We start from the raw sequence: 25,710 nt of genomic DNA, 5'->3' as shown, positions 1-25,710 counted from the left end.
TCGAGCTCCAATGGTAGATGTTACAAGAGAGATGTTGTGTACTGTGGAGAGAAATAGTGCCTTAACTCCGAGATCACACATTACAATACTACTCTTTAAGCGCATTAGTCTGTCCACCTTAAGTCTTGCGTAATGGTCTCGAGGACACAATTAGAGAAATTCTGCCTTAGCACCGAGGTACCTACAGTGCGTATCATCCACCTATGGTAAAGCAAGAGGGAGAGTGGTTCTGTGTGCTGTCAAACGTACCATACAGTATATGGTAAAGTACATTTTATAAAGTTTCGCAGTTCCTACAAAGGGGAAGATAACCGAAATCTATTCTATTTCTATCTCCCTGCTTACCGTTTCGAAACACATTATTGTCTTTACAGCTGAAGTTATTTATTCACTGAAGGTTACATTCAGAGCTGTAGATACAAAGTTTTAATTCAGACTAGCAACTGGTCATACGTAGTTTGATAACGTAGCGCAGCACAATGCGAGTTATGTTTGACTTGGCCCTTCGAAAATAGGCTCTAAAGTTGCAGCTGAGCCGATGAGATGTTGTAAACAACTAAGTTCCAGTTCCAGATGATCTGCCAATGCTACAGGGTTGTCACCAGGACGTTATTTGGTGCGCAGGTGACGATGTACCACTGGGACCTGCCGCAGGCTCTGCAGTACATCGGAGGCTGGCCCAACCCCATCATGGCGGACTACTTCGTCGAGTACGCCAGACTGCTCTTCGACACCTACGGTGACAGGGTGAGTGATGGTCTGAATGAGCTTTTCGCCTCCTCTCGCTCAGTGGCAACGCCCAATTTAATCCACGAGATTAAATAAAAATTTTGATTATAGCCCTAGGTCTCCATCGAGTTGTCTTCGCCTGAACTACACATCTCCTGTGATGCAAACTTGCTTTCAATTTTTCTATTGTATCTTCAGCAGATTTCTGCTCACCTAGTTTCTAATGTTGTTCCTCATGATATTTGGGACTATTGTATTCGTCTTGTTTCTCCTTAATGCGGTTAGCCAACTGAGCACTCCGTCGCTTGTAGTTTACGGTTCTCGTTATGGCCTACGTATCAAAAAGAACTTTAGCAATGAAAAAATTTCAGTGCACCTAATATTTTTAGAGTGTCCAAACAATAACTATTCTTTCATTCTGCAGCAAAGTTTGCGCTTGTATTAAACGTCCTGGCAGATCAAAGCTCCATGTTTGGGTAAGGCCTTAACAAACTATTTCACTGGAGCCAACTTAATGTGTAGCTTTTTTTTTCGAATCCTCGAGGGTGTGGCGCAAAAAAGAAAAACCAAAGAGATACCGGGTGTCTCTCCTAAGATTCGTTAGGCGCTTTTGCTCTGAAGTTTCAGGTGGTACCTATAGGTTCGCTACTGGTAAGTGTATCTGAAGTCAACCCAGACGAATAGTGCTCATCGCTTTTTTTCAAGCAACGCACGGTATGGACGTAAAGCGTCGGTTTCTTCGCCGTAACAAACAAAATAGTTTTTAAAGTAGAGTCTTACGTGTCCATTCGAAAGAGCGGTCCCCAATTTGTCTAGTGCCGTATTGTTTTACGATTTGTATGAACACGGACAGTAATAAAACAAAGAATAACCGGTACCCCAGCAGCTACTGAGTAGCTCTTCTCTCCCGCGTGGTGGTAGCAGTCAGCGGGGCCAAGGCAGTGCTGCCGCTGCCGGTGTACTGGTAATTAACTGTGTTTCACTGTCCGCGTTGATACATTTCGATGAAACAGTATAGCGCTAGAAGAATTTTTGACCGCTCTATAGAATGGGCAGGTAAGATTTCCATTTAAAAATCATTTTGTTTCTAAGCGGAGGCAAATAGAAGCTGTCTCTCTAGACTGGGCATCGAATTACAGTCGTCTTGAGTGGTGTTCGATGTGTGTGACTCCAGCTACACATTCCAGTAGCGAACGTGGGACTAAATAAAAATTTTGACTATAGGACTTGGCGAAACACCAGGGAAAACGCGGCTGACGACTGTTAGCAGACACATCCTGTGTACTACGGACTTCACTCCTGGAAGAAAGAATGCGGTGGCAAACCGGCTTAGCTGCAAGTTAGGAAATTGCTTCCAGAATGAACCTTTCACTCGTCAGTTTCATATTAGCATTAACTGGAATAGCATTTGAAGCATGTATGTCACATCGCAAAAAATGTTTTTCTTTTTTAATATCTTGTGTTAATTGTAAAACTGATGGCTGTTACAGATTTTCGTTATCATATTACGATTCAGAAAAGTAAACCACGAGAATAAAGCGCTTACATTAAAAAATGTTTTTTCATTGTTGGGTTGCATACAGCTATAAGAGTCACTCCCAAAGAAATGCATAACATTTTTCCAAAAATCCGACTTTTGTTCTACATCTTTGCTATCCACGTGGGTCATAGCAGCATTCTTCCAGCTCGTATTCGCATTTAATTCGACCTATTTCGGCAAGTCGCGCAGCCGTAGCACTTCGTCAAGACGGCTGCTTTAGCTGATGTTCGTCTGAAGGAACGTCTTGTTACGGAGTTCCTGTGTGGTGGGAACGAGACGGTGATCAGCATTCAGAAGGTAGTGCGGGGACGAGGCTGCAGGTCGCAGAAGGGTCTGTCGCCGGGCGAGCAGACTGTCTGCGTGGTGGTGGCGGCGAGCAAGCCGACATTCGCCACCTCCGGTGTAGCGGCGCAGCGGGCACTGCACAGACTGCCCACGGTGTGCAGCGTATTCACTGTCCGCAGTCTGATTCTGGCTGCTGACTATAAAAGTGAGCAAAAAGCAGAGAAGCGAGCGTGAGCACAATACTGAGACTGTTGAGAAAGGCTTGCTCCAGGTGGGTTCCGAGAACATTCACGGAATGAACACCCCTTCCCCCCACTCCCCTATAAGAACCCCCTCCCACTTGTACTAAACCTCCAGAAATGTCTTTTAGCCAGTTTACCCGCAGGGGATGGTGTAAGAGGCTTACACCATGACTGGCTGCGCTTCTCCATCCGATTTTTTCGGAGATTAAGACAATCCGGCCAAGATCTATCTTAGTGAGTCGTCGTGTAGGATTCTCTCTACCTGTTTTGCCGAAAGCTCTCGAAGTTTATGTCCTTCGCAAAAGCAGTACAACACTGTCGGGTTCCCTGTCAAGTGCAATTGTACTTCCAGTGATTCTAAGCGATGAGGCGGGGAGCTATATAACATTCAAAAGGGATGCCATTATGTTGATTTATTTACTAAACACCACAAAATGATAATATCGACACAATTAATAATTTATTTATTTATTTAATCGGATATCTAGGGCCCCCGACGGGCAGATCGTTCGCCGGGTTCCGGTCTATCAATTTGACGCCTCTTCGGCGACCTGCAGTCGATGAGGATGATGATAAGGACAACAACACCCAGTCTCTGGGAGTAGAAACTTCCTCGACCCACCCGGGAATCGAATCCGGGCCCAGAGGACTGACAATCCGTCACGCTGACCATTCAGCTACCGGGGGCGGTTACAATTAATAATGATTACCTGAAGAATAAAACAATTTCCTGAGGACATGGTCTCAGCCGGCTGGTGTGGCTGAGCGGGTCTAGGCGCTTCAGTCTGGAACCGCGCGACCGCTACGGTCGCAGGCTCGAATCCTGCCTCGGGCATGGATGTGTGTGATGTCCTTAAGTTAGTTAGGTTTAAGTAGCTCTAAGTTCTAGGGGACTGATGACATCGGCTGTTAAGTCCCATAGTGCTCATAGCCATTTGAACCATTTGACATGGTCTTAAGACAGAACTTGGTTAGACGGAATCCTGCCGGCAGCTGTTTACTACAGCATGTAGCCGGTACTTCGCACTTACACTCGTAATATTTCATAGCCGTTCGTACATTTTTGTTAGCTTGGGGGCATCACACACCTAAGGGCATCACACACATCCATGCCAGAGGCAGGATTCGAACCTGCGACCGTAGCAGCTGCGTGGTTCTGGACTGAAGCGCCTAGAACCGCTCGGCCACCAAGGCCGGCAATCGATTTCTTGCACTGTTATATTGTTGTACGAAAATTCTCCTGATATCTGTGACGGAAAAAGCTAGTTTTACTAGCAGGTATTTATTAAGCAAGATCACTTGCCTCGGGCCGGATAACTGTGCTTTCCTATAAGCACCCCGCTGCTGACGTAGCGGACGTTCTCATGTCTAGCCACAGCGCCTCACACCACCGTCCTCTGGCAACGCCATATAGTCCAGCGGCTCCTTCAGCTAGCGTGGGAACTGAAATCTTAGTTCCGACTGTGTGTGCGTTATGAGCAGTACTGCTTTACTCGCTGAATGCTATATATCTGCAAAAGCGATGCAAAAGTATAGAACTGGAAAATAAGCAAATAAATTTGGCTTGAACAAAGGGAGTACCTTACACCCACTACCCCCCCCCCCCCAACACACACACACACACTATGGTTATCTCGCACTGTGATTACTACCTCTCGTTTAATCTGAAAACTGAAGGAATCCCTGCACAGAACGACGTTTGAAGATGTTGACTCCCTTGTGAGGGCTGCTAAATAGTGGATCAGACATGCTGGTCTTGACTTATATCGGCCAGATGTATGGACTTTAGTTCCATAGTTGAATTGATGGAGTTTATGTGGTAAAATGACAGTTAGTCTCCCGAGGACGTATCAAAATAATGTAAAAATAATCAAGGTACGTAAAATAAATTGGATATTTAAAAAACATATTGTGCATTTATTTTGGAGTGGCTCTCATACTTCTAGATCAATCCTCGTATTCAAGAAAGAATAATAAGTGGTTCCACTGAAAGGTATCAGTTACTTGCATCTCGGTACTTTCACGAACGAAACGGGTAAAAGATCATGGTAGTAAGCACGGTCCACTACGTAATGCACAGTAGGCAGGTCAACTGCTGGCCGCTTAGCAGTGCGTAGAAACACGTAATCGGAGCAGTGTTGGCTACCTGTGCTGAAGGACGGTTGCTTCATTTCCAGTGTACTGGTGTTGACAGGTGAAGTGGTGGATCACGTTCAACGAGCCCACCATCTTCGCCGGCGGCTACACGACCAGCGGGGGCACGCCGCCCTCGCAGAACGCCCCCGGCATCGGCGACTACCTCACCTACTACACCGTCATCAACGCGCACGCGCGCGTATGGCACCTCTACAACGACACGTACAGGGCCACGCAGCAAGGTAAGCCACCAGAGGGCACTCTCAGCGGCGTCGAGGACTAAGCACACAACACAGAATTAAGTCACCCTCACGAGACATCCCACCTCGAGCCTCGTGCTTATAGCCTTGTTAATGGCACCAAATTGGCGAGGAAGATAGTGCACTAGTCTCTTGACGTCTGAAGTCATTCATTGATGATTATATATCACAGAGATACCAAATTGTGGGATGTTGATTGGTACACTTCAGGTGCTGTTCCAGACAGTCCTGGATGTTTTCTGTGCGATTAAGTTCGCCTGATTCAGTGGACTAGTCGAAGTGCTGTAGCGTTCCAGAGTCTTCCTCAAACCAGGAATGTAAGTCTGCAGCCGTATGAACACAGCTCTTGTCTTCTTGGAAAACAGGACTACAGTATAATCATCATGATTATGAACTGAGTGCAACATTTTGTCACCGAGAATGTTGTGTATATGCTACGTGAAGTGGCGAATGAAAATTTGTACCAACGCTGGGATTCGAACCTGGATTTCGTGCTCTCTAGGCAGGTGCACTACCCACTACGCCACCCATGAGCAGTGGCGTTGAGCATGGTTACCGTAAGCTGAATGAGTCGGCCCAAGTAACAGTACGAAAAACACCATTAAGACATTATGGAACCAGCTCCAGCTTGAACTACACCCTCCACACAACGTGGGTTAAACGTCTCACTGGGTCGTCAGTGCCCTGTAGTCAAGTCAGTGTAAGAAGTTCCTTCACAGTTAGTGCCGCTGTTGCCAGCTTTTAGCTGTTCAGTGCTAGAGCCTGTACGCGAAAACAATAGTCGTCTACAGAGCTGCAACAACACGTTTACAAAATCGTGTTACTTGACCGATTGACGTAGGCGTACAAAGCTGCTGGGCCCAGCCGCTGTAGGGATCTCATTATGCTGGCTCAACTATAGCCGTCGTACATCATTAGCAAAGAGGGTGGACCACACCGCACGCCTCCAGTCAGCAAGTGTCCAATTTATGAGTTGTTTGGCTCATCGATGACGTGCAGTTTTAACTACCACAGTTGACAAATTTCCATAAAATACAGTTACCTTCGCAATGTTGTGTATATGCTAAGTGAAGTGACGAAAGGAAATTTATAACAATGCCTGGATTCGCACTTTGATTTCCTGCTCACAAGGCAGATACACTATCCACTACGTCACCTAGCCTTTGTGGCGGCGAGCAACTGCACAGACTAACCTAGTACGAGGGTTATTCCAAAAGTAAGGTCCGATTGATTGCCAAATTGAAACCACAGTGAACATCAGAAATGTTTTACTTGTAACAATTAGCTACACCATTCAGCTACTTCTCTACGTAGTCGCCGTTCTGACTTAGACTTTTGTCATAGCGTTGTACCAACTTTTCAATAGCCTCATCATAGAAGGCAACCGCCAGTGCTTTCCGCCAATTCTCCACGCTGGCCTACACCTCGTTGTCTGTGTCAAAATGTTGTCTTCAAAGACAGCGGTTCATGTGACCAGAGATGAAACTCAGGGGGAGACAATTGCGGACTGTATTGTGGGTAATCTAACATTTCCATTTGAAAACGATGCAGGAGCATCTTCATTGCCCCTGCAGAATGCGGCTGAGAATTGTCGTGAAGACGAAACAGCACGACAGTTATGTAATGTTGGCTGCATAGCTTCAGGCGAAATTTCTCACCAGGCCCTCGTACTTGGCGGCAGACACTATTTTCTAGACATCTTTACGCACTCACTGCGAGCTCAGAAATGAGAAGAGCGACGTGATGCTAACTGGGGTTATACTAGAGACACTACCCAACACATCTGTGCAAAGCTTTATCGGATTTTCATAGTCGTTTCCATTTCGCGACCGATCGGACCTTACTTTTGGAATAACCCTCGTACATCTCCTTCCTCAGTCCAAAATCCCATACACCCCTCAGCCCGCTGGGTATTCCTGCTAAACTTCAGCAGCGTTGCACAGGCTCTCCAGCTGTGTTTGAATACCACCTCAGCATCGAACGAAACTGGGGACCCTGCCTGAAACGCAGGCATAAGTGCCAAACGAAACTATATGGTTCCATAGACAGCAATGCTATTCGAGTTTAGGGGAAGACCAAGCGGGCTGAGATGTGGATGGGAATTTGGACTATGGTGGGACACGCGATAGTGTTGGACGTGGAGCTGTCCAATGGTACCGTGCAAGGATGGCGGGACGGTTAGCGTATCTGCCTCCGGATTGATAGCTACAGCTTTTGGACGTTCTCCCGAGGCATACCGTACCAAATTCAGTCCAATCAGCGTGTTAGATTGTCAAAATCCCGAGCTGGTTGGAGGGCCCTGCCCATAAAGCTCCCACACGTTCTCGATTGGGGGGTGATGGTGCGGGGGTGGGGGAGATCCGCCGACACTGCTGGCCAAGGTGACGTTTGGCAAGCACCAAGACAAGAAGTAGAAACTACTGGCGTGTGCGGAAGGGCAGTATCTTGCTGAAATGTAAGTACACGATGGCTTGCTACGAAGGGCAACAAAACAGGGGTAGAATATTGTCTAGGTACCGCTGTGCTGTAAGGGTCCACTTATGACAACCAAATGGATCCTGCTATGGAAAGAAATAGCACCACAGGCCAACACTCCTGGCTGCTGGGCCATACGTCGGGTGGCAGTCAGGTTGGCACCCCACTGCTGTCCGGGGAGTCTCCGTGTACGTCTTCGCTGGTTATCGCAGCTCAGTTCGAAGCGGGACTCATCACTGAAGGCAGTTCTACTCCAGTCAACGAGATTTCAGGGCAAAGGCGTGTCTAGTTGTCGCTGGCGGCCCATAAGTCGGCTCTCTGGACGACAATAATCATAAGAGATGATCCGTACATTGCAGCCCACTTGTGTTCTGTGTCTGTACTTCTTTGTAACCTATTTTTTGTCTTCCGTGTTCTGGAAGACTGGAAGCTTCCAGCAAACTTACACTCAAACGTTCAGTTTTAATCTGGTTTCAGAGCACTGCAGAGAAGCTCTGAGCATTTGTTTGAAATGTCTTAACGCCACTCAAGTTGGAGGTTTCTCGACATTTGCGTCCTTTCAGTTTGAGACACCCGTCTCTTTCTCTCGCCCTTCTGCTGGTCCATTACTGTTAAGTGGAATTGGTCGTAAAAAAACACTGACAACGACTGCTCTTTCGGCGAGGACTGTGTTGACCCGTTTTACACCAACGTAACCCCATTTGCGGCAATGTTGTTGCAGGTCGCGTCGGAATCGTGCTCAACAGTGAGTGGCACGAGCCGCAGAACGCGTCCAGTCCTGAGGACCAAGAGGCTTCCGAGCGCATGATGCAGTTTGTGGTGAGTTTTCTTGTTTCAACGATTAAATTGGTTCAGCACAAAATTGGGCTTGAATATACTTGTGATGTGTACTTCCAGTACTTAAGTACCCACACAAGACACTATAATATCGAGCTGTTTTGAGTTTATTATTGTGAATAGTACCCCAAAAAATCCTCGAAGAAAATCATCACATACCCCGGTTGAATAATATGTTCTTTGATAAAGCGCATTGACCAACAGCATTAGTAATAACTCTCATTATTACATGAATGATGGAATGTAATGACGTAGTTAGAAATTATATAGAAATATTAGACATGTATGTACATGCATTTATGGAAGGTGATGGGTTACGTGTAGCACTTAGGAAAATATGGTCTGTCAATTACAAACACACGAGATCTGAGCGGACAAACCGGATATGCCTCTATGCATTGAGTGCAGCACATAAACAAGAGCAGGAGAGATTTCAATACATTCCTTACAGTAACCTCTAGAACGAGAAAAGAGTAGCAGTCGCCTGCCTAGAACATTGAAAGAAGTTCAAGGGCCCTGTTCTTCCGACACCCGTTCGCTTTGGGCAGATCAGCCGCCGTATTAGCAATCGCGAACTGGTCCAGTTTGCGATGCTCAGTGACTCCCTGGAGGCACAATCGGTAACCTCAACGACTTCGATACGGTCAGCTGTCTAAGTAGTCGCAAGGGTGTCTGGTGAAGATACAGAGTTGAAACGGTAAACACCGAAAGGGTTTCCATATTTTCTGTGTTTTTGTCGATGTAGGTGACACGTCATTACAGATGGAATGCAGGCTAACCTATATGAAAAATTAGTCAGACGCTGGTTTTTGTGGACTGGCAAGACAGCCAATCCACGAGGACGGGAGGCCGGAGGGCACGCGTTTAAGCTCACGCAGGCTGGCGTGAGGTCTGGAACAGGTCAAGGTCTTATAGTTGCAAAAATAGTACGTAGCTTTTGGAATACTTAACTTTAATCCATAATTGGTGAACATCGGTCTGAAGGTACATGCATCACAAGATAAATAGCAAATGATAATGGCGCCTTGCTAGGTCGTGGCAAATGACGTACCTGAAGGCTATGCTAACTATCGTCTCGGCAAATGAGAGCGTAATTTGTCAGTGAACCACAGCTAGCAAAGTCGGCTGTACAACTGGGGCGAGTGCTAGGAAGTCTCTCTAGACCTGCCGTGTGGCGGCGCTCGGTCTGCAATCACTGATAGTGGCGACACGCGGGTCCGACGTATACTAACGGACCGCGGCCGATTTAAAGGCTACCACCTAGCAAGTGTGGTGTCTGGCGGTGACACCACACTGTTATTGTAAGTGTCACTTCCTAGTCTGATTGCACACGGTCTTACGCCGTGTACTGATGTTGCTATCACACACCAGCAGTTTTATAGATCTGTCTTAGGTCGACGGCATACTAACTCGACGGGGGATCGCTTGATGCTGACAGTGCTGCGGAATAATGAGTTGGCTAGATAGACGCTTTACACTTCTCTATCTCAGGTTACTAAGGAGGATTTATTGTTCTGCTGGAAAGCATGGATTAGTTCAAGAAACCGCATGTGGGCAAATCATCTTGCAGCACACGGGCAAGCAGCGACATAACGTCTATTTGACGCGCTGGCTCACCAGCAGAGAGTCTCAGAGAACACGCCGTGCAGCTCATCTCAGCCCATAAACATCAGTCCCGACGCCTGGTCAATGAGACTCGGCACTATCACCACCTCGCGAGCGCGAACGCCAGCCTAAGACTGTCAATGTGTCTTGTAGGGAACTGGTTACAATCCAGAGCATGTACAGCGTCGCAGAAGGGCAGTGTGTGGTGACTGTTGACCGATATCACCCCAATGGGGCAAATAAAAAACGAGTCCAGATCTCGAACTCCACAGACCAACAGTGCAAACCTAACCTCGCTGATGAATGACGTACCTCTCCAACGTACTGCACTATGGAAATCTGTAGCCTATGGCAGGTATTCCGTTCTCGTCATCACACGTGCAGGAGTCCAGTGAGACAACGCACGTGGCTAACACTACAGTTTCCCAACGACTGTATTCGTCAAGTTCAGACACCTCCACTGTAAAGTTATCCCAGTTGTTTCTGTCAATTTGTGAGTGGCCGTTTCCATTGTAGAATACATTGTCCGGTATATAAGAGCTCGTCTAGTCACGAAAATGTAATTCGTTGGTCCAGGAACATCCAAAACCAGCGATATGATCGCCTAGCACGGATATCACAGGATTCTTTCTGTAACTCTGTTTTCTTGACTGTGTTCACCATGTAACCTCTGAGGAAGCGTCCTCAAAGGCAAATAAGCAATTAATCTTCCCGCTCTGCATAAGTGAGTGAAAATAAATCTTAATATGTGATAGAACGGGAAGAAGCTTCTGCCAAGCATTTCACGATTGTTTAGCGGAGTACAGATTTACACTGTCCAGTCACATTAACGGTATCACTTGTCAGAACCCTGAATAAACGCCTCTCGCAGCGCTGCCCGCTGCGAGGCGTGCATTAAGAGAATCAGCGAGGTGCAGATAGATACGTGGAGCCATGGCGACGCCAGTGTCGTGGACAGCTGCGCCAGGTCTCTCGGTTGAGGATCCAGGGCACGAAGCGCCCGATCGAGGTGGTCCCACAGAACTCCGATTGGGTTTAAATCCGGTGAGTCTGCTGAGCAGGGTAGTACGTTAAACTCATCCTCCTGCTCTGCGAGCCACGCACATAGACGGCGAACTGTTTGACGCGTTGCGTTGTCCTGCTGGTAGACACCATCGTCGCAAGATAAAGCAAACTGCATGTAGGGGTGCACGTGGTCCGTGAGGAAAGATGCATGGTTGTATTGATCCGATTTGTCGTCCAGAATGACGAAATCGCCCAGGGAATACCACGAAAACAGTCCGCAGTCCTTAAAACTCCCTCCTCCTGCTCGGATCCTTCCGACGATTGCTGCATGGTGTTTGCTTTCAGACGTTTCGCACCACACACGACAACAGCCATCTGTCCGAAGGAGCACCAAACGTAATTCGTGTGAAAAGGCCACCTGCCGCCACCCACTGGACGCACAGTTGGGGTACTGGCGAGCAAATTCTAGCGTTCGTCGCTGGTGAAGAGCAGTCAGCGTGGTAGCGTGAACCAGGCATCTGCTGCGGAGGGCCATCCGCAAGAACGTCCGCTGAACAGTCGCTCAACAGACGCTGACGGTAGCCCCTCGGTTCACCCGGGTGGCCAGCTGCACGCCTGCTCCCCCGCACGCGTCTCCGCAGCCGTCGTCCACCCCTGTCTGTCATCTGCGGCCTGTGATGCCTCGGCGCTGCTTTCGACAGCGCCATTTTGCCATGCAAGGCGCACTTTAACCACAACGGCACGCGAACAGTTTACAAACTTACCTGTTTCGGAAATGCTTCTACTCTTGACCTGAATGCCAGTGATCGTACCCTTTTGGAACGCAGACTAATCCCTCAGTTTCCACATTAGGTGCAGATGTTCGTTTATTATGGGACTGTAAGGTGAAGCAATAAAGGAAACAAAAGAAAAATATAGAGTAGGAATTAACGTCTAGGGAGAAGAGATAGTAACTTTGAGGTTTACTGATGACACTGTAATTCTGTCGGTGACAGCAGAGGCCTTGCAAGAGTAGTTGAATGGAATAGACAGAGTGTTAAAAGGAGGATAAAAGACGAGCATAAAACAAGCAAAACGAGCATAATGCTATGTAGTCGAATTAAATCAGGTGATGCTGAGGGAATCCGGTTAGGAAACGAGACACCTAAATCATTAGATGAGCTTTGTTACTTGGGCAGCAAAATGACTGATGATGATAGGAATAAAAAAATTCGCTCAAATGGCTCTGAGCACTATGGGACTCAACTTCTCAGGCCCTCAGTCCCATAGAACTTAGAACCACTTAAACCTAACTAACCTAAGGACATCACACACATCGATGCCCGAGGCAGGATTCGAACCTGCGACCGTAGTGATCGCGCGGTTCCACACTGTAGCGCCTAGAACCGCTCGGCCACCACGGCCAGCTGATCGGAATAGAGAGGATATAAAATGTAGACTGGTGATGGCAAGAAATGCGTTTCTGAAAAATACAAATTTGTTAACATCGATGTGTCAGGAAGTGTTTTTTGAAAGTATTTGTATGGAGTGTGGTCATGTATGCAAGTGAAACATGGACATTAAATTGTTTAGACAAGATGTGATGCTACAGAAGAATGCTGAAATTTCATGGGTAGATCACGTAATTAATGAAGAGGTACTGAATAGAATTGGGGAGAAAAGAAATTTTGGGCATAACCTGACTGGTTGAAGGGATCGGTTGCTAGGACACCGTTTGAGACACCAACGGTTGACCAGTTTAGTACAGTAATGAAGCGTGAGGGGGGAGGGGGGGGGGGGGTAGGGGCGGTCGTAAAGCGAGACCAAAAGATTAATATGGCAAGCAGATTCAGAAGGATGTACGTTGCAGTAGTTACTCGGAGATGAAGAGGCTGGCACAGGATAGAGCAGCATGGAGGGCTGCATTAAATCAGTCTTCGGACTGAAGACCACAACAACAACAAAAAGATAAAGTGGCGGCGACACAATAGACACACTGCACAGAGAGTCCCTCAAACTTATCGTAAGCAATTCGCGAGTGATGAGATAGTTCACCATACTGCTGAACGTTCAGGTCGCGTGCAGGCTGTCGTAAGCCGGCACCTTCACCAGTGAGAGACGAATTAGGGGGTCCATTTCATTCTATGTAAACGTCTTTTACACGAGCATACGGTCACCAACAGCTCGGGCAGCGTCCTGTGCGGTGACGACCCGGTCGTGTGTCGTGGCAAACTGTTGCGCTAGCCCTGAGATACGAGCTCTCTCTCTCTCCCCAGTACAACAGCTGTACCCCACCGGCTCGCTCCTCACATCCCGTGTACCTAGCCGCGCTAGCGCTAACGCACAGCAGCTGAGTTGGCTCCAGAAGTGGTGACGCTCCCCGCCTGATGCCTCGTCCGCAGATCGGCGCCTTCGGACAGCCGCTGTTCAGCCCGGAGGGCGACTGGCCGGCCGTGATGAAGGAGCGCATCGACGCCAACAGCGCCGCCGAGGGCCGGCCCAGGTCCCGGCTGCCCGCCTTCACCCAGCAGGAGATCGAGTACAACAGGGGTGAGCTGCCAGCCGCCACGCCAAAGTCTCCCTCCCCACACCGCCTTGCACTCGAAACGACCTCTCCGTGCCTTTAGTTTCTGAATTCGCTGCGCTCGTTTACTCTTCTCATTGCACAGCGTTCTTTTGGTCTCAGATTTTTGCTAAATCTTAGGTGTTTGCTTTATGCATTGCCCTCTTGGACTTGTCCGTTTTCCTTTTGTAGTCTATCAGTCTGTTCACACTCGCCGAATCATTTTTGATGACCCGTGGTCAGCCGGCCCAACAACCACTTTTTACTGTCGTTCGCGATTTTCTGCCGAAGCTCGATCACAGTACATATCCTCTCCCAATGAATTTTTAAATGACTGCCCCTCCTTCACAAAGAAATCCGCCCCCAATATTTATTCAGCTTATTAGCTTTAACTTCGCCCTCCGTATTCTATCCTACATCTGGACTTCCTACCTCACTTTTCGTCTTTCACTACTTTCCTCTTCAAACCACGGTCCATCCCCCACCCCATTCCTCAACTCCAAAAATGGTTCAAATGGCTCTGAGCACTATGGGACTCAACTTCTGAGGTCATTAGTCCCCTAGAACTTAGAACTAGTTAAACCTAACTAACCTAAGGACATCACAAACACCCATGCCCGAGGCAGGATTCGAACCTGCGACCGTAGCGGTCTTGCGGTTCCAGACTGCAGCGCCTTTAACCGCACGGCCACTTCGGCCGGCCCTCAACTCCATTTCTGTCTTCGGCAATTCTTTCCCAGCTACATATTGCGACTCACTTAACCTCTTTACATATCCCCATACCATACTATACTATGGAACTTCTAACCTTCTCTCTCCTTCCCTCAGTCCCTTTATAGTGTAGATCTTCCCACTTTCAGGGAACGTGCAGTACTTTTTTCTAATATATAACTCCTTTGTGCCGTCTTTTAATTATTTTGTTCTTATTTAAAGCCAACGGCCTTTCCGCAATAGTAACACCGGTTCCCGTCATATCACCTAAGCTAAGCGCTTTCGGGCAGTGCTAGCAATTTGATAGGTGTATTCAGACCTTGTGAGGCAAACTAGGGAGCTACTTGACTGAGAAGTAGCGGCTCCGGTCTCGAAAACTGACATACGGCCGGGAGAGTGGTGTGCTGACCACATGCCCCTCCATGGTCTGAGGATGACACGGCGGCCGGTCGGTCCGGTGGGCCTTCATGGTCTTTTCGGACGGAGTTTAGTTTTTTAGTTTGCTTTTTATTTAGAACTAAAAGTCAGTTCATTGTTTTAGTAACAGATCGTCATAATAGTTATAAACATATGTCAATGTTTCGCCTTTTAATATATATTGTCATGCTTTTATGTGTTTTGAACCCATTCAGCTGATCTGCAGGCTGTTTGTGACGCTGACCGCCCGTGTTCCGCCTATATTGGGCGAGTGGCCTGAAACTATAAAGAAAACTGGACAAGTGCCACTAATACTTACGCACTGAGGGTTCCTACATATTTAACAACGTATATGCATAGGTTAGCTATAGGCTTTTATCTGTGAGTTTCTGAAAATCAAAATATGTGATAGAAACGGCCGAATCTTTTGATTTCATTGACATCGAAGCTTACATCTTTTACGTCGCCGAAGTACCATAGACCTTGAATACTTCTACCTGTTCCTGAGAAAAAGAGGTATTAACGGACGGACAGGCAGATGGCGAAAATAGTGACGGTGTAAGGGTTCCGTTTTTTTACGATTGAGGCACGAAACAGTAAAACGAATAGGTTTCCAGTGAATTTGAATTTCTATCTGATAGCCTTTTTTGCCGGTCATCCCTCCTCCTACAAACAGTTTAATCCTGGTACGGGCGTAGTTTTTGGGTTATGGTTTGCCAGGCTGGTGAAAGTGTCATATTACGGTATTAGCAGTAAACTTTGAAAGAGTAGATTACCACTCTGTTTTTATTTGTAGTGCAAAACTCCTCGAGAACGGACTCCTTAATCGATTTGCTGCTTTCCTAATTTTGTTAACAGGATTTCTGTCTCAAATATCCGGACGGTCATCAGAAATATACATAAGTTGTCGACGAAAAGTTCTCTGGACTTCAGTCGCCTTATGTGGTCAAATTTTTACGGCATTTCACCTGTGTTCTTTTCAGTGTGACTGCTGCCACCGGTTGAGATGCAAACAACGAACGCTTTGAGTGCGAATTCGCAAAAGGCCAATGATTCCAGCTTTCGACGCCCCACATATTGTCTACTATGCAACCCCATAACATTAGCTGCTAATGCCAACAGGGGGCAGGGCTGGAGGTATCCAATATTGAGCGCAGCATGAGGCTACGGAGCGTAGTTGAACTGCCCTGCCGACGAGTAATTCACAATAGCGTACACTGGCAGTGGTGTTGATACAACGCAGAACAATGGAAACGATAAACAAAGCGAACATTGGCCTTATATCTACAACAACAGTTGCTGAAGCTGACATTTCATCAGAAAGGAGCGCATGGAATTTCGCAGAGTGAGAAAGAAGTGGCAGGTGAAATATTAGCGTTTCTCCAAGATGAGTCAGTGGAACGTGTGGTGTCGTATACGCTCGACTGCGCAGACAATGTACATGGGGAGTGCAATGATGACGATACGTGCTTAATACGTGAATGTGATAGTCAGCAGGCGTCAACTGTCGAGCTACTCGTATGTACTTCATCAACCTTGTTGGACAGGAAGCAAAAAATCCCGTCTCCAGTGAAACATAGTAAAGGACAATCCTTGTCCACGGAGCGGGCACTAAACATAGTTACATAAATCATCCGCAGCATGAAAAAAAAAAGTTATAAACAGATTTCGAATAAGTCCGCAGCAATAGGACCGTGTAGTGCATAAGAAAAACTACAGATATTCAAGGGAGGACAATGCGCACTTGTTACAAAAACAGGTGTTGGCGCGATTCAAAGATGCATAAATTCAAACACTGCTACAGAATTGGAAGGCGTAAGACAACGAAATTTCAAGCAAAGGATCAACTTGACGATGTACAGCAAACTGCGGAATCGCCCAGAAAATTTGTAGATAAGATAAACAAACTTATCCCACAGACCAGTAGTCCGCAGCTCGTGGTCGTGCGGTAGCGTTCTCGCTTCCCGCGCCCGGGTTCCCGGGTTCGATTCCCGCGGGGTCAGGGATTTTCTCTGCCTCGTGATGACTGGGTGTTGTGTGCTGTCCTTAGGTTAGTTAAGTTTAAGTAGTTCTAAGTTCTAGGGGACTGATGACCATAGCTGTTAAGTCCCATAGTGCTCAGAGCCAGCCATAGATCAGTAAGGAATTTGTTTTCAACTCTAACGAATCGGGATTTGAGGAGGAAATGTACATGAAAGGAACTGTGGAAACTAAAGATACCGAGAGAGTAGTATCAAGATCAACTAACATCAGTGCCTTAACGCTTTCTTATGCAATTACGCCGACTGTTACTCTGGATGGTAACCTGGCTGGTAAGTTACTTATTGAGCTGCGAGAAGGTGGAGGTGCTCTGCCCCTTAGATTCTTCCTCGTGTGCGTGATCTGGCAAGAACAGCAGGGAATATTTACGTCACAGCAAACAAGAGTGCGAAAATGGGCGTAAGAAAATTACAACTATTGTATGAGTACTGCGTTTGGCCAATAGCTGGGCAAAATAACTTACTTTTGCTTGATTCTAGTCTGCGTAAAAAAAAAAAATCATGTTCCCTTAGACCAAACTATTCCTCCTGAAAAGTGTGTATTATTGCAATTCATACCACCTGAAATCACTGGACAAATTTAGTCTCTGGATGTTTGTTTTTCCGTGCCTATAAAGCATATTGTCACACCTTCTGCAGCTACGTCTTAAAGGAGAGCCAGTTTCACGATAAGGTCCACAACAGACTGTTTCGGATTCGGTTGCATGCTATCACATTCCATCAGTTCTCATCAGCACGTGACACCAGTATATTCGTATATGCATTTTTTAAGACTGGATAGCTCTCTGGACGTGAAACTCACAAGGAGTTCGCTGTCGATCTTGCTGGTGCGAACATGTTTGTTTACTGTGGCGCGTAATTTTTCACTCGGTGTTCATGGTGCAAGTTAATGGTTTGTTTTGAACATTTGCTGAATATCGACTGTGTCCATTCTGAACAATGATTTTTCTGTCGCCCTCCTGATGCAGATGGTGAGTCATTAGCAGCTAATATTTTTCCTGTCATAATAGCTAACACATCATTTTCAAATGAGCCTTACTTAAGACTGAACTTGCGACCTCGCACTCAAGGGGTTTCCTGTAAGATGACGTCACTGATGCGCATCAGCTGCACAACTTTCGTCCTGCATTCCATTTCAACACTCATTCCTGAAGCTTTCCATGTTGGATATTGCTGTCTTTACAGAATGTGTCGCCCCCATTACATTTACGGTGTTGTTATAATTACACTTTGCCAGAACCCTTATCGAATACAATTATTTTTTCCGTTTTATGGCGATCTTCACTCTCCAGTTGAATCCCCAAACATTACATTGCCACAAATTTTATTCACAACTTTACTAGTAACAAGCAGCGCAAAAAATTAATTCGAATGACTTTATAAACCTTAATAATAGGTGTATTATACAAAGCAAAATAGAATTGCGTTGTTAAGACTTTGACTACGAGCTTTCAACACTTCTCTAATCATCACACTGAGTTGTGATGACGGCGTCAGTTACATGCTACATCTCAAGTAGACACATCAACCTGTAATTTTTAGGTTCTTAGAAAAAAGTAAAACATACCAATTTCCATTCCCTATATGGTTTCATACTTTGTGACTTCTGAGCGTTTCTTAGTCTGAATTTAGTTCTGAGCTACTACAGCCCGATTTTAATTGTAAACATCGTTCAGTTTTATATATTGTAAACATTTCAAAACAGCTTACTTTCCACTGAAAATCTGAAGAAAATGCACAGTCCTTAACAGTAAGTAATCCGTGAAAATTAAATTATAACGCGAAACGCATTGGCTGTCGTAATGAGAAGATAGATTTACTGATAAAACACGTTAGAACGGTTATGTAGGTTTATATACATTTCACTGCCATACCAATCACTAATGGAAGATGAAATTTAAGTAATGTACAAATCACCCTCCATCTTCAGACATAGTTAACGACTGTAACAGAAAACAGCATATTCATATATTAAATGTGTCAAATATTTTATGTCTGCAAAAGAAATAGCGTTCCCACCTTTGGAGGGAAGTGTCCGTTCCTTTCAGTTAACCACCTTTCGGTCCTCTTTCAGCAAAAGGCCTGTACGTTGACGCTTTATGTTCACAGGTACGACTGACTTCATCGGACTGAACACGTACGCCACGAACCTGGTGACACTGGGCGAGACTGGTACGATTCCCTCCAAGGCGCACGACCAGGGCGTCATCATCTCGTACGACCCCAACTGGATCGTTGGAGCAAGTGGCTACGTCTATGTAAGGAAACAGAGTTTTCTGCAATTTAACAAACCACATGCAAAAGACATTCTTTAAACTTCTGAGCTTTTTGGACATCATTACTCACATTATGTCAGCGATTTCTCACAATGCTTTCGAATATAGTGCGAGGTCCACAAAATTTAAACCTACTCGTGGTAAATGGTTTGTAAGTGCTGGAAACAAATCGTACCATCTCACTGCCATTACGCTGTTCGTAGGCCATAACAATAACATAAATACGCTCTATTACGGATGTTCGAATCCAGTAACTATAGTTTCTGATATCGGCTGGAGTCTTGTGCCATGCAACACACGTGTTGTGCTCCGAATTGACAGATTCCACACTAACAAAAAATCCATATCGAATGGTGTGCGTAAAATAGGTTATTTCGAAGTAGAAAACATTTGTCTATCGGTTGTACTTACACACACAAATACGGAATTTTCCTCCACTGTTAATACTGTACGTCAATATTCCGCCTTTAATAGCAAGGTAAATAAGGAAATCTAGTTCTAATATTCTGTACTGCCAATGAGCCAAGTGTGGGAGTGGTATAAGACACTGGATGCTCATTCGGAAGGAACGAGGTTCAAACATTGTTCTGTCACCCAGCTTTAGGTCTTCCGTAGTTTCCATGCATCGCTTAGGGCGAATGACAAAATTGTTCCTTCGAAAAAGACAGAGCCTGTTTTCTTTCCCATGCTTGACCTGCCCTAACTGGTTCGTCACCTTTAACAAGCTGGCCGTCGACGGGTCGTTCGCTCCTAATCTTTCATCCTTCCTCCCTTTCTTCTATGCTGTAAAGTTCATCGAAAAGTTGTTTTCAGGTAGCATCACGTGCAAATGTCTTGCTGTAGACTGTGAACTAACGAACTAGATAATAATAACCATATTTCAAAACTTAACTATCAAATTCCCTAATCATCTGCCCATAAATATTCGCAGTTGCGAATATACAATGAACGGCTATTTTTGTATCTTCATGTGATATTTTAATAGCTTTCAACACGGTGAGCGAAGGAGGACACGTGAAGTCAAATTACATCTACGCAGATAAGGTTAAGAGATTATTTTCGTGTGCTTTTATATCGAATGTAAATACTGTAAGTTTTTTATTCCTTACTAAAAATTAGGGTTCTATTGTTTGTTTTGTGTACCAGTCTAACTAGAATGTACTAGCTTTGCAATTTCCTCAGTGAGGCAAATCTCAGAATAAATGAGAGACAAAAGTCACTCTCTTTTTAAATCGGTGTGCAAGCATTATTTCCTTCGAGTGATACAAAATTAATAGTGTGAAATTTCCTTTTAATTGTACATAATTAACTTATACAGGGCTAAAAATCATTTACTGGGATAAAATAAATAAATTATTACTTACACACTAATTTACAACGATTGTGGCATGAATGAATTGATGCCAAATCCGAAAACAGAGTCATCTTACAGCGTTCGGCATACCTGTCCGAGATTTTAAATATATCTTTCTAGTCTCTTATTGACGAATTTACTAACAGGTTTATAGTTTTTTAAGTGGTTTGTAATGTCAGAAGAAAGGAAGAAATACAATGAAAATTCATAAATGGCTCACACACCAATACACTGAAACTTCACCACGAGTATTATAGAACCGACAGAGAGGTGGAAAGAGTGCATGGTTAACTTGTAGGATTGTGTAGAAAAATAGTTACGTGATTTTAATAGACCACATTACAACTAATGAATTTGCCTTTTTATTTTTTGGGTACATTTGTCACTTTCGGCACCACCAGAATTTAGTCTTATTTCACCAAACAGTCCACAAGCAGTTCGTAGCGTTCAAGCACTCTACCTCTGTCGTTCATCGTGTTCATCCTAAACCAGCACTTTGCACAAATAAAACTCTAACCTCTTGGTACAGAAACACCTACTAAAAAAATTGCCCATAGCCCTTGACAAAAGGAGACTAGTAACGGTTTTTTTTCTTCTTCTCTTCGCTGCAGATCGTGCCCTGGGGCTTCAGGAAGCTGCTGAACTGGCTGTCAAACGCGTACCCGCAGTACCCCATCATGGTCACGGAGAACGGTTTCAGTGACTGGGGCGAAACCCAAGACGACCTGCGTATGACGTACCACGGGGTAAGCCGACCTCCTCTCCAGCCTTCTCCTGGTTTTGTAGCCCCTCTCTTCTTTGCTTGTACCAGGCGAAGTGATCAACAGTTGGTTTCTACTTAACATGAAAATTACGTTTTTTTTTCAGCATTACATGGCTGAGCTGTTGAACGCTATTAACGTTGACGGAAACAATATTATTGGGTACATGGCGTGGAGTATTATTGACAATCTGGAATGGACTCAAGGTTTCAGGTAAGCCACCTTGGTTTATTCTACACTTCTTTCTAGCAATTGTACTGAGAGCCTCACAATACTGTATCACTGTTTGCTCACAGCAGCTCTGTCACATGTACAACCCATACTATTGATCGCTCGTACTAATCTCACTAAACAAAACCATCCTGATCGTCTCCTACCTCCAAGATATATTTACCATTTCTAATAATCCTAACTATAACCACACCACGGCGCCGTACCACCATGAGCGTACTGACATATCTGTAGCTCTCCTGTATCGCTACTTCCAACACAAACAAGCCTCATCACGGGTAGACGTAAAGGCAGCAATCACAGCACACCATATAATGCAAAAAGATGCAACACAGCCCCATACATGACCTGCATTACATAGCTTCCTCTCCTTTTTCTTTAAATCCTGTAATCCTCTATAGACATCCATCCGTTAGAGTGGTTATTACCCAGAGCAGTGAAAGACTCAAACATTCCCCCCCCCCCCTTTTTTTTCTAAAACCCAACAAACTTTCAAGTTACATCTCTTACTATCAACGTATTATTCTTCACTTCAGTCTTCAGTAAGATCCTCGAATACATTCTCTCCAAATAGGTTATCTGATCAAAAGTATCCGGAACTCCTATGTAATGTGGAATTGACCATGACAATGGCAGAAAGTGCTTATGAGGATCTCTAGTGTGCGTTCTTTCCCTTGATTCGAAAATCAGTCGCTAGACTAAAGTACCTACCAAAGAAATCGCGTGCTCCTAGGTGCATTATCCACTGGGTGCAACACTCACACTCACCTGTTTCTGTGTGTGTGTGTGTGTGTGTGTGTGTGTGTGTGTGTGTGTGTATTTCTGAGTTCTTTAGTTGAGTACCGGACTGGAGGCTTATTACATATGAGTAGGTTACGTATCCAGTTGTAGCTGTTCATTCTAGTTTCCAGTAATTCATTTCTCTGTTCATACCGAAGAAGGAACAGGTTGGGAAACTGAAACAGTACGAACTGACGAGGATTTTAGCTCTAGCTCGGTTGATAATGTGGTAATAAAATCCAGCTAATCATTTCGACTGACTGACATTAGGTGTGATCTAGCTGCTGATCATCGCCATGTGTTACTCAGAACAGTGGCGCAGGGCAAGCACACTGCACTCCCATTCGGGCGGACTAGTCAAATAGCTGTCCGATCATTCAACTTTGCGTTTTCTGTGTTTCCTCTAAATCGCTTAAGGCAACTGCTATGATGTGTTGTTGTTGTTGTCTTCAGTCCTGAGACTGGTTTGATGCAGCTCTCCATGCTACTCTACCCTGTGCAAGCTTCTTCATCTCCCAGTACCTACTGCAGCCTACAACCTTCTGACTCTGCTTAGTGTATTCATCTCTTGGTCTCCCTCTACGACTTTTACCTCCACGCTGCCCTCCAATGCCAAATTTGTGATCGCTTGATACCTCAGAACATGTCCCACCAACCGGTCCCTTTTTCTTGTCAAGTTGTGCCACAAACTCCTTTTCTCCCCAATTCTATTCAATACCTCCTCATTAGTTATGTGATCTACCCATCTAATCTTCAGCATTCCTCTGTAGCACCACACTTCGAAAGCTTCTATTCTCTTCTTGTGCAAACTAGTTGTCGTCCATGTTTCACTTCCATACATGGCTACACTCCATACAAATACTTTCAGAAATGACTTCCTGACACTTAAATCTATACTCGATGTTAACAAATTTCTCTTCTTCAGAAACGCTTTCCTTGCCATTGCCAGTCTACATTTTATATCCTCTCTACTTCAACCATCATCAGTTATTTTGCTCCCCAAATAGCAAAACTCCTTTACTACTTCAAGAGTCTCATTTCCTAATCTAATTCCCTCAGCATCACCCGACTTAATTCCACTACATTCCATTATCCTCGTTTTGCTTTTGTTGATGTTCATCTTATATCCTCCTTTCAAGACACTGTCCATTCCACTCAACTGCTCTTCCAAGTCCTTTGAGGCCTCTGACAGAATTACAATGTCATCGGCGAACCTCAAAGTTTTTATTTCTTCTCCATGGACTTTAATACCTACTCCGAAATTTTCTTTTGTTTTCTTTACTGCTTGCTCAATATATAGATTGAATAACATCGGGGACAGGCTACAACCCAGTCTCACTCCCTTCCCAACCGCTGCTTCCCTTTCATGTCTCTCGACTCTTATAACTGCCATCTGGTTTCTGTACAAATTGTAAATAGCATTTCGTTCCCTGTATTTTAACCCTGCCACCTTTGGAATCTGAAAGAGAGTATTCCAGTCTCTCTAAAAGTAGACGATCGATTTTCCTTCCCGTCCTTCACTCATGCGAGTTGGTGCTCCGTCTCTAATAATCTTTCGTCGACGTGACGTTGAATCCTGACCTCCCCATCTTGCTTCCTTCCTTAACATCAAGTGCGGATGAGCAGTGTTCCAAAATGGTTAGAAAATATAACGTATTGTTCGCAGGTCGGTTATCAACCTTTGGATGAATGTCTCATTTAATACATTCAGAGGTTTATTAACGCTGTGGATCCTTTCGTAGCTTACGTGACATTTCAGCGCAGCACTGCTGCCGGCACTGAACGCGTGTCTCCGTCTGCCCACAGGCCGAGGTGGGGAGTGTACCGGGTGGACATCGACGACCCCGACCTGCCCAGGACCCCCAAGGCGTCGCTGGAGCTGATGAACGGCATCTACACCAGCAGGACGGTGCCGCTCGAGTACTTCAACAGCACCGTCTTCGCTCGTCCGTGAACCGCCACGGCCAGCCACGGCTAGGCTGAGCTCCCTGTACTGTTCGCCGTAGTGGAGAACTGTTTAATAAACGCCCCAACTACACGTTGCCTCTTGTTCTTGCTGCTAAATGTGTAAACCCTCAACTTAAACCTTAATGAAGATAGTCTTATAGAGAGCCCATACGGCTTCCTCCATTGACAAATCCAGCTCTCGGTTTCGTATTTGTGTATTTCGGACAAGCCCCTCTGCGGAGGTTGCTTTACATTGGGGATGTGATTTTACCTTCTAGTCGTATCATACTCCGTGGTCTGAATCTACAAATCTTAAACTAATATCCAAAAGTATTCCTAGAAGCAACGAATCCACGTCAAACTAGTCTCTATGACTTCAAGCCATAAGTTAGCTAATACTAAACAGCTCAAAGAACACCGTCTGCAAAAAAGGCAGTTAGACAAAAAAACCGTAATTGTAACGCATATAACAGATGACCTAACGCATATAACAGACGACAGTATTTACACTAGTCAGGAAGAAGTTGCGTCTCAAGATTTACAACAGTGGCTCTTGGTCGAGTTCGAGTGTTCCCACACCCCTATTCGGAACGCCGTATGGTGCCCATCTGAGATCTGATGTTATCTACAATGATTCTCGTAGCCACACAGACAAGAAAAACCAACAAGTTGCGAGGAAGCTAGAGAAATGAAAAGAATTGCTGTTACTTGCATATATGTCGTTAAATCAAATAAATATCTACTTGCCGCAGAATGTTGTGAACACACCTGTCATCTTTCAGGAGGGATTTGTTGAATTTCAAAACGATACACTGACTGCCACCTGGACACCCATTAATGTCGCCAGTCATGTACACCGATCTCTCTATTGTTCACAAATTGGAAAAATTACTACTTCGGGCTCAGTCATTTTACAGAATTTACGAAGCAGTTCATTAAAACGTTCTCATAAAATTGTTGACGCAAACTGTGACCGAATCAGCACATACCCTTTCGTGGACCCATATATGCTTATCAGAGTAACGGAAAAACGTATGATCAGAACACAACACACTGACCTGTCGTGTGGACCACCAACAATAACTCATCAGAGCAACACACTTACTGACGAGGCAGTCGATTATGAATCAGCGATGATTGGAACGGAGTAATTCGTTTTTATTTCTTGCTCTTTGTTGTATACAGTACTCAGTCAGCATTTTATTACATAACTAGTACGGACGATACCAAAAGAAGTTGTACAACCACGAAGGGAGCACGTACACTGATTTGTTCTTAAGTGAAGTTGCTGTCTAATCTTATCGTCACGAGATGGATATCAGAAAGCAAAATGTTTAGCAACATGATCAAATATTAAGAATATACTCACCTGGCAGTACATGGGACTGTAAAAACACTCACGAGGAATAGACAATAATTTATGTGCGCTGGTTACCGTTATTTAAACTGTTCGTGATGATTCTGGAAGCTGTTGTATTTTCTGATACGAAGGTAGTTGTGATACTGAGATGGTAAAAAGAGTCTTCCGACTGCAGTTG

At 45.1% G+C, this 25,710-nt stretch overlaps 1 protein-coding gene across 1 annotated transcript in view; it reads left to right on the top strand.

The window, feature by feature from the left end:
* LOC124622310 (myrosinase 1-like) overlaps positions 1–24,263 on the top strand; it is a 39,633-nt gene extending 15,370 nt beyond the window's left edge. The window contains exons 4-11 of the mRNA XM_047147988.1: positions 625–747; positions 4,991–5,174; positions 8,389–8,486; positions 13,496–13,643; positions 18,933–19,081; positions 21,065–21,199; positions 21,321–21,427; positions 24,032–24,263. Coding sequence (XP_047003944.1) covers positions 625–747; positions 4,991–5,174; positions 8,389–8,486; positions 13,496–13,643; positions 18,933–19,081; positions 21,065–21,199; positions 21,321–21,427; positions 24,032–24,179 — 1,092 coding nt within the window. The 3' untranslated portion in view covers positions 24,180–24,263. The remainder of the gene's footprint in view (positions 1–624; positions 748–4,990; positions 5,175–8,388; positions 8,487–13,495; positions 13,644–18,932; positions 19,082–21,064; positions 21,200–21,320; positions 21,428–24,031) is intronic.
* Positions 24,264–25,710: the final 1,447 nt, after the last annotated feature.

Source organism: Schistocerca americana, chromosome 7, assembly GCF_021461395.2.
Source record: "Schistocerca americana isolate TAMUIC-IGC-003095 chromosome 7, iqSchAmer2.1, whole genome shotgun sequence".
NCBI lineage: Eukaryota > Metazoa > Arthropoda > Insecta > Orthoptera > Acrididae > Schistocerca > Schistocerca americana.
Note: the sequence above shows the minus strand (reverse complement) of the source record. Positions and strands in the feature narration are given on the sequence as shown.